Source organism: Oncorhynchus kisutch, unplaced genomic scaffold (assembly GCF_002021735.2).
Source record: "Oncorhynchus kisutch isolate 150728-3 unplaced genomic scaffold, Okis_V2 Okis05a-Okis16b_hom, whole genome shotgun sequence".
In the NCBI taxonomy this organism is placed as follows: domain Eukaryota; kingdom Metazoa; phylum Chordata; class Actinopteri; order Salmoniformes; family Salmonidae; genus Oncorhynchus; species Oncorhynchus kisutch.
The window spans coordinates 80228-89602 of record NW_022261982.1 but is presented as its reverse complement, the minus strand read 5'-3'; the positions used below and the strand labels follow the sequence as shown (position 1 = coordinate 89602).

The 9375-nt window shown below is 46.3% G+C and overlaps 1 protein-coding gene across 2 annotated transcripts; it reads right to left on the bottom strand.

The window, feature by feature from the left end:
- Positions 1-714: 714 nt before the first annotated feature.
- LOC109890496 (IQ calmodulin-binding motif-containing protein 1) lies at positions 715-9375 on the bottom strand. 2 transcript variants are annotated; one of them, XM_020482423.2, is made up of 13 exons: positions 9044-9375; positions 8763-8931; positions 4174-4294; positions 4003-4096; positions 3828-3927; positions 3572-3744; positions 3344-3456; positions 3152-3273; positions 2787-2929; positions 2485-2633; positions 1916-2053; positions 1258-1414; positions 715-1177 (listed from the first exon to the last, which is right to left on the bottom strand). In XM_020482423.2, the coding sequence occupies exons 1-13, from the start codon at positions 9147-9149 to the stop codon at positions 945-947; spliced, it is 1818 nt and encodes a 605-aa protein (XP_020338012.2). In that variant the 5' UTR covers positions 9150-9375; the 3' UTR covers positions 715-944. The 2 variants fall into 2 exon arrangements, with proteins under 2 accessions (XP_020338012.2, XP_031669438.1); XM_031813578.1 differs by lacking the exons at positions 3572-3744; positions 3828-3927 and having other exon boundaries at positions 9044-9332.

Here is a 9375-nt window from a genome sequence, read left to right as displayed (position 1 = left end):
GGGCCCTGACAGACTAACTCTGGGCCCTGACATACTAACTCTGGGCCCTGACATACTAACTCTGGGCCCTGACAGACTAACTCTGAGCCCTGACAGACTAACTCTGGGCCTTGACAGACTAACTCTGGGCCCTGACAGACTAACTCTGGGCCCTGGGCCCTGACAGACTAACTCTGGGCCCTGACAGACTAACTCTGGGCCCTGACATACTAACTCTGGGCCCTGACAGATTAACTCTGAGCCCTGGGCCCTGACAGATTAAGTCTGGGCCCTGGTAATAAGATATGTCAAACTGCCAATATGCAGGAGTCAGAATAAATATCTATGTGAAACTACGGTACAGAAAAATATGTATTATGTCTCCGTCTTCATTCTGTCAGCTTTATGATAATGTTTCTGTCTGATAAATGCTGTTCATTGTAAAACGCTGAAAATAAACATTGGCCAATCAAATCTTTCTGGGTGTGTGTAATAACATAATGACTGCTGGTGTTGCGTAGGCACTCTGGGCACTCTGTTAACACAAACTCAGCACTGGTATGTGTGTTTTCTGGGTGTGTGTAATAACATAATGACTGCTGGTGTTGCGTAGGCACTCTGGGCACTCTGTTAACACAAACTCAGCACTGGCATGTGAGTTGTTGGACAACAAATAAAAACTCCACTTATCAAAATGACTGAAAGTCTCTACAGTCAGGACACACAATGACATAATAGTAGAAAAGTACAAACTTTAATGCAGACTTCTGTACACAAACTCTTCCTTAAGGAGCCAGCCACACAGAGACCGATGAAAAGACCACTGCAGTAACCCACCTGATTCAACTAACCACGGTCCAGACTGAAACCCATGATTGGTTGAATTCCAGAGCATAATGACATTATTACAACAGCCCTATGACAATGTTATAACAGCGTTACAATACTGTTGTGGAACAACGTCGTCAGCTTCTTCCTAAATACAGAGAGTTAAACTCTGCCTCCAGCCGGTGGTCTTTGTGGGCGGATTCTGATTCTGGACAGGTGATGTCACCATCTCCCAGCATCTTCCACCAAGGCAGGCGACCGGCCTGGAGCAAGGCATTGTGGGATTGCCGGGCGCGGGCGGCTACGGGGGCAGAGCGACTCCTGAACACGTCACAGTCGGTTACTGTGGCGACACTGAGTGAGGGGGCATCTAAGAGAGAAAGATGGATGAAGGGAGAGAAAGAGGAAGAGAGAGAAAGAGAGATTGGTGTGCACATGTGTGATACCTACTCAGCAGTAGTTCCAGGTCGGTGTTGATCTGTGCCAGCAGGGCGTGTGTGTGAGTGTGTTCTCTCAGCTCTGCCTCTCTCCCCTGTAGATGCTGGAGCAGCAAGGCTTGGGTCTGAGCATGGAGCTCCCTACTGCCCTCTAGAGACACCACAGAGGACTACACACACAGAAAGAGATCGTTACACACACAGAGAGATCCGTTACACAGACACACAGAGAGAGACCCGTTACACAGACACAGATCATTACACAGACACACAGAAATCGTTACACACACATACACACTCGTTACACAGACACACAGAGAGAGAGCAGTTACACAGACACACAGAGAGAGACCCGTTACACAGACACAGAGAGAGAGACCCGTTACACAGACACAGAGAGAGAGACCCGTTACACAGAGAGATAGTTACACACCACACACACATTTGTTTTACTATCCTTGTGGGGACCAAATACTATTTTCCCTAACCCCTAACCCTAATTGTAACTGTAACCCGAAACCTAACCCTAAAACAGCCTTTTTCCTTGTGGGGACAAGTGAAATGTCCCCACATGTCCAAATATTCCTTGTTTTATTATCCTTGTGAGGACATCTGGTCCCTACAAGGATAGTAAAACCAAACACACAACTTGAAGTAATATTCAGAATCACCGGGTGCAGGGCAATATGTTCCTCCACCTCTCTCTTCAGCTCCGCCCTCCGACTGTCAGTCAAACCCCGAGGACCATTCCAAGGGGAGAGGGAAGGAGGGGCTTTCTCAGCTCTCCGCCTCTTCAGAAAGCGAAGGACCTAACAGGAGAGGGACAAAAAAACTGTCAAGATGAATTCAGATGCTGCTGCATGCTAGATTTGTTGGATCGCTGTGTTCAGCTTCTGCTTACAACAGGGGTAGTCTATTAGAAGTGCATGTGAGTGTGTGTTAATACTGTTCTCTGCAGGACAACAGCAGCTCTGTGCTGTGTGTGTGTGTTAATACTGTTCTCTGCAGCACAACAGCAGCTCTGTGCTGTGTGTGTGTTAATACTGTTCTCTGCAGCACAACAGCAGCTCTGTGCTGTGTGTGTGTTAATACTGTTCTCTGCAGGACAACAGCAGCTCTGTGCTGTGTGTGTGTGTTAATACTGTTCTCTGCAGGACAACAGCAGCTCTGTGCTGTGTGTGTGTTAATACTGTTCTCTGCAGGACAACAGCAGCTCTGTGCTGTGTGTATGTGTTAATACTGTTCTCTGCAGCACAACAGCAGCTCTGTGCTGTGTGTGTGTGTTTCTCCGTTGCTGGAAGTTTCGTCTCTCTCGGTGGCCTCGCCAAACCCTCTGGATCTGTATTGCAGCCTGCCTCTCCACCTCCCCGAGGTACTGCTGCACCTGACCTACACACACACACACACACACACACACACACACACACACACACACACACACACACACACACACACACACACACACACACACACGAGGGCTGTAGATGGCAGGCCTAACTAAGCAAACCGCTCTGTCTCTGCTGTAACAGGTAGTGTGTGTACCTGGGGGTAGTAGCTGCAGTAGCTGTAGTTGTTTCTGATGGAACTCTCTCCTGGCTCTCTGTCTCCTGACACACAGCTGTAGTCTCAGCTCCTCCTCCCAGCACACAGCCTGAGCCTGCTGCACTCTCCTCCGCCGCCGCTCCCTACACACACACATACATGCGCACACACACACACGCTTAACTGCCTGGAATTATTATGATCCTATTTAACCTTTATCTTGAAACCAATGTCTCTTTTACAGATGAGCCCTGGAATTACAACAAATATACACATCAATACAAATACAAAACAGAGATACAAAACACGATCATAGATCGATGAGAAAATAAAGCCCACACACACACACACACACACACACACACCTGAAGCTCCTCTGCAGTGATCTGACAGCTCTGGGCAGATTCTTCACTCTCCTCCTGGTCTGATAGGATCTCCACGCTGCCTGGATGACACACGCCGCTCTCACACACTCCTCTGGCCATGTCTGATAACACAGAGAGAGTGTAAGGCACACACACACACACACGAACAACAACAAACACACTATATTTTACCTCTGTGTGATCAGCTGGTTTGGGGACTTCTCTGTGCAGCAGCTTTATCAGTTGGTCCACGTCCTCATCGAAGCCCCGCCCCCTCCATTCTCGACCAATCATGCCCTCCAACCCTGCAACACACAAACCATAAAAAACATCAAGATTGCTTTTGCAAGCATATAAAGTTAACCCATGAAAAAATATATATATCGTAACCTGGAAATATTCAAAACCCCACCCCCTGACCTTTGAACCTATGGATGATAAGCTGTAGGGCGGATTCTTGTTGCCGAGCAACCAGGAGGAGCGTCCTAATTGCTGCCCCTCCCACAACAGGGTTGGATGTGAGAGCCATTCGGTACACCACGTCATCCAGAATCACAGACAAGGGGCCTTTTCCCAAACCTGCTACTAACTCACTACAGATAAAGAGCGGTAATGAATTTAATTGACGTGTTTGTGTGTGTGTGTGTGTGTGTGTGTGCGTGTGGTGATATGCTACCTGTTAGCTGTCAGAAGCTGATGCCACAGTGACACACACACGGTTCCCACTCTCTCTTCCTCACTCATTAACATCCTCTCATAGTGGTCTGACTGCAGGACTAAGAGAGAGAAAAGAGGGGGGGGCATCGTTACTTAGGTAAGGGGTCTGTTTGGTATTGGACGTTAGATCTCACCTTGTGTGGCCAGGTGACCATGGGCTTTCAGAAGCCAACACACAGAGCCCATCACTTTCTTGAAGAAACGAAACATCTCAGGCTGCCCATTCCCCTACAAAGAGAGATATGTGAGTAGACATATTTTTGTTGAGGACATTCCAAACTTCAAAAAAACGTTATGTCCCTTACCGCCAAAGCTCTGTTCATCAGCCGACTGGCCAATGACAGCAGGCTGTCTGTGACGGATGGGAGCAGCTGCCTATGGAAGGCCTCAGTGTCTCCGCCCATGTCCACACCCACACAGCAGGAGCTAAAGGAGTTTGCATATGCACACAAATAAATCAATGTCAAATCACTACTACAGATATATGACCCCCACCTTCATAGATCTGCTTGCATCAATTATTATTCCACCCCATCAGTTCTATCAGGGCCTTGAAGTAGTATCTGGGGTAGGTATTGTCCATTGGTAGTGTCTAGGGTTGTTTGTTTTAGCTAGCAAGCTCCGTCAATCACTCCTGAGTTCCATCAATCACACCTGGGCTGCAGTCACCTATCCGGACCCGTTTTACTGCCTTCGCGGAGCCCCACCGGGCCTTCACAACTGGACTGCCGACGTTATCTACCCGAAGGAGTTATTCGGCTGGCTCCTCCGTCGCGACGTTACCTGAACGCCCATCTGCGGCCTGCTAACCGTTAGCTGTCTTACCGGCTGCTATCTGAATAGACAATCGGACAATTTTTTTATTATTATTTTTATTATTATTATTATTATGTTTTCTTCTTGGGCCTCTATAACTATATCTATTGTTTTTATTTTTGTTGTTGTGTGATTTGGATTCCCTCTACCACACGGAACCCCACTAATCTACTGACGGAACGCAAGAGGTGGCTAACAACTGACCTCCATCCTATGCTAGCTTGCTACCGATGCCCTGGCTAGCTGACTAAATCACCAACCAACCTCTCCACTCACCGGACCCTTTTGATCACTCGACTAAGCATGCCTCTCCTTAATGTCAATATGTCTTGTCCATTGCTGTTCTGGTTAGTGTTTATTGGCTTATTTCACTGTAGAGCCTCTAGTCCTGCTCACTATACCTTATCCAACCTATTAGTTCCACCACCCACACATGCAATGACATCTCCTGGTTTCAACGATGTTTCTAGAGACAATATCTCTTCATCACTCAATACCTAGGTTTACCTCCACTGTATTCACATCCTACCATACATTTGTCTGTACATTATACCTTGATGCTATTTTATCGCCCCCAGAAACCTCCTTTTACTCTATGTTCCAGACGTTCTAGACGACCAATTCTCATAGCTTTTAGCCGTACCCTTATTCTACTCCTCCTATGTTCCTCTGGCGATGTAGAGGTGAATCCAGGCCCTGCAGTGCCTAGCTCCACTCCTATTCCCCAGGCGCTCTCTTTTGACGACTTCTGTAACGTAATAGCCTTGGTTTCATGCATGTTAACATTAGAAGCCTCCTCCCTAAGTTTGTTCTATTCACTGCTTTAGCACACTCTGCCAACCCGGATGTTCTAGCTGTGTCTGAATCCTGGCTTAGGAAGACCACCAAAAATTCTGACATTTTAATTCCAAACTACAACATTTTCAGACAAGATAGAACTGCCAAAGGGGGCGGTGTTGCAATCTACTGCAAAGATAGCCTGCAGAGTTCTGTCCTACTATCCAGGTCTGTACCCAAACAATTTGAACTTCTACTTTTAAAAATCCACCTCTCTAAAAACAAGTCTCTCACCGTTGCCGCCTGCTATAGACCACCCTCTGCCCCCAGCTGTGCTCTGGACACCATATGTGAACTGATTGCCCCCCATCTATCTTCAGAGTTCGTGCTGCTAGGCGACCTAAACTGGAACATGCTTAACACCCCAGCCATCCTACAATCTAAACTTGATGCCCTCAATCTCACACAAATTATCAATGAACCTACCAGGTACCTCCCCAAAGCCTTAAACACGGGCACCCTCATAGATATCATCTTAACCAACTTCCCCTCTAAATACACCTCTGCTGTCTTCAACCAAGATCTCAGCGATCACTGCCTCATTGCCTGCATCCGTAATGGGTCAGCGGTCAAACGACCCCCACTCATCACTGTAAAACGCTCCCTGAAACACTTCTGCGAGCAGGCCTTTCTAATCGACCTGGCCGGGGTATCCTGGAAGGATATTGATCTCATCACGTCAGTAGAGGATGCCTGGATATTTTTAAAAAATGCCTTCCTAACCATCTTAAATAAACATGCCCCATTCAAGAAATTTAGAACCAGGAACAGATATAGCCCTTGGTTCTCCCCAGACCTGACTGCCCTTAACCAACACAAAAACATCCTATGGCGTTCTGCATTAGCATCGAGCTGCTCCCGTGATATGCAGCTGTTCAGGGAAGCTAGAAACCATTATACACAGGCAGTTAGAAAAGCCAAGGCTAGCTTTTTCAAGCAGAAATTTGCTTCCTGCAACACTAACTCAAAAAAGTTCTGGGACACTGTAAAGTCCATGGAGAATAAGAACACCTCCTCCCAGCTGCCCACTGCACTGAAGATAGGAAACACTGTCACCACTGATAAATCCACCATAATTGAGAATTTCAATAAGCATTTTTCTACGGCTGGCCATGCTTTCCACCTGGCTACTCCTACCCCGGACAACAGCACTGCACCCCAAACAGCAACTCGCCCAAGCCTTCCCCATTTCTCCTTCTCCCAAATCCATTCAGCTGATGTTCTGAAAGAGCTGCAAAATCTGGACCCCTACAAATCAGCCGGGCTAGACAATCTGGACCCTTTCTTTCTAAAATTATCTGCCAAAATTGTTGCCACCCCTATTACTAGCCTGTTCAACCTCTCTTTCGTGTCGTCTGAGATTCCCAAAGATTGGAAAGCAGCTGCGGTCATCCCCCTCTTCAAAGGGGGGGACACTCTTGACCCAAACTGCTACAGACCTATATCTATCCTACCGTGCCTTTCTAAGGACATCGAAAGCCAAGTCAACAAACAGATTACCGACCATTTCGAATCTCACCATACCTTCTCTGCTATGCAATCTGGTTTCAGAGCTGGTCATGGGTGCACCTCAGCCACACTCAAGGTCCTAAACGATATCTTAACCGCCATCGATAAGAAACATTACTGTGCAGCCGTATTCATTGATCTGGCCAAGGCTTTCGACTCTGTCAATCACCATATCCTCATCGGCAGACTCGACAGCCTTGGTTTCTCAAATGATTGCCTCGCCTGGTTCACCAACTACTTCTCTGATAGAGTTCAGTGTGTCAAATCGGAGGGTCTGCTGTCCGGACCTCTGGCAGTCTCTATGGGGGTGCCACAGGGTTCAATTCTTGGACCGACTCTCTTCTCTGTATACATCAATGAGGTCGCTCTTGCTGCTGGTGAGTCCCTGATCCACCTCTACGCAGACGACACCATTCTGTATACTTCCGGCCCTTCTTTGGACACTGTGTTAACAACCCTCCAGGCAAGCTTCAATGCCATACAACTCTCCTTCCGTGGCCTCCAATTGCTCTTAAATACAAGTAAAACTAAATGCATGCTCTTCAACCGATCGCTACCTGCACCTACCCTCCTGTCCAACATCACTACTCTGGACGGCTCTGACTTAGAATACGTGGACAACTACAAATACTTAGGTGTCTGGTTAGACTGTAAACTCTCCTTCCAGACCCATATCAAACATCTCCAATCCAAAGTTAAATCTAGAATTGGCTTCCTATTTCGCAACAAAGCATCCTTCACTCATGCTGCCAAACATACCCTTGTAAAACTGACCATCCTACCAATCCTCGACTTTGGCGATGTCATTTACAAAATAGCCTCCAATACCCTACTCAACAAATTGGATGCAGTCTATCACAGTGCAATCCGTTTTATCACCAAAGCCCCATATACTACCCACCATTGCGACCTGTACGCTCTCGTTGGCTGGCCCTCGCTTCATACTCGTCGCCAAACCCACTGGCTCCATGTCATCTACAAGACCCTGCTAGGTAAAGTCCCCCCTTATCTCAGCTCGCTGGTCACCATAGCATCTCCCACCTGTAGCACACGCTCCAGCAGGTATATCTCTCTAGTCACCCCCAAAACCAATTCTTTCTTTGGCCGCCTCTCCTTCCAGTTCTCTGCTGCCAATGACTGGAACGAACTACAAAAATCTCTGAAACTGGAAACACTTATCTCCCTCACTAGCTTTAAGCACCAACTGTCAGAGCAGCTCACAGATTACTGCACCTGTACATAGCCCACCTATAATTTAGCCCAAACAACTACCTCTTTCCCAACTGTATTTAATTTTAATTTATTTATTTATTTTGCTCCTTTGCACCCCATTATTTTTATTTCTACTTTGCACATTCTTCCATTGCAAAACTACCATTCCAGTATTTTACTTGCTATATTGTATTTACTTTGCCATCATGGCCTTTTTTGCCTTTACCTCCCTTCTCACCTCATTTGCTCACATTGTATATAGACTTGTTTATACTGCATTATTGACTGTATGTTTGTTTTTACTCCATGTGTAACTCTGTGTCGTTTTATCTGTCGAACTGCTTTGCTTTATCTTGGCCAGGTCGCAATTGTAAATGAGAACTTGTTCTCAACTTGCCTACCTGGTTAAATAAAGGTAAAATAAATAAATAAAATAAAAATAGTGCAGAGTAATAGACAACACAGATTTGGTTATTCCTTTTTGTTGTGGTTGTGTGATTCAAGATTCTAAAAATCGTACCTGAGAATTTCTGCCAACTGAGTGGCAGTTGCGTAGCCTCCTTCAACTTTGGCATAGTTCAGTTTGAGGGCGACTCCTGCGCAGTATTGAAGTATGCCATGGCTGAACAAGGAGTTTTTGAACGCACCCAACTCTCCGTCGTCTTGGACAGATATCCTATTCAGAATATCTTCAATGTCGAAAAATAAGGAATGATTGTTAGTTGGGTATCAGGAATAACACACAAGTGCAAAGTAAAATAACACGTTTTTCAATGTAAAAAGGTTAGCTAACTAATTTACCTTGTAATTTTGAGAGAACTTGTGGAACCTTCTGCTCCGGCTTAATGTTTGTGCTCGCGACCAGTGCCCTTAGCCCGGTGTCTGTGTCCTTTCTAGCGAGACTCATCGCGAATTTATTACAGTAATCTTTCGCTCCCAGATCTGAAGTATAAAACCATGTACAAAATTGACGAGCTACATTATTCTTCGAATGAAACCAGACACGATCAAGTTGAAATCTATTTTCGTGCTCTCTTGTTGCCACAAGCACTGACGGGGAAGCTTCATTTGTTTCTACAGCAACACTCCCTACGTCACTAATCTGCGACTACAGTTAGCAGGGCCCCATTCCC

Bases quoted from the DNA above. Each gene is read 5' to 3' on its own strand.
- LOC109890496 (XM_020482423.2), bottom strand. From the start codon at position 9,149: ATGAGTCTCGCTAGAAAGGACACAGACACCGGGCTAAGGGCACTGGTC. The intron at 3,745-3,827 runs GTAGCATATCAC...CTTTATCTGTAG, and splicing joins CAGCTTCTGACAGCTAACAG to TGAGTTAGTAGCAGGTTTGG. The intron at 1,178-1,257 runs GTAGGTATCACA...TTTCTCTCTTAG, and splicing joins CGACCTGGAACTACTGCTGA to ATGCCCCCTCACTCAGTGTC.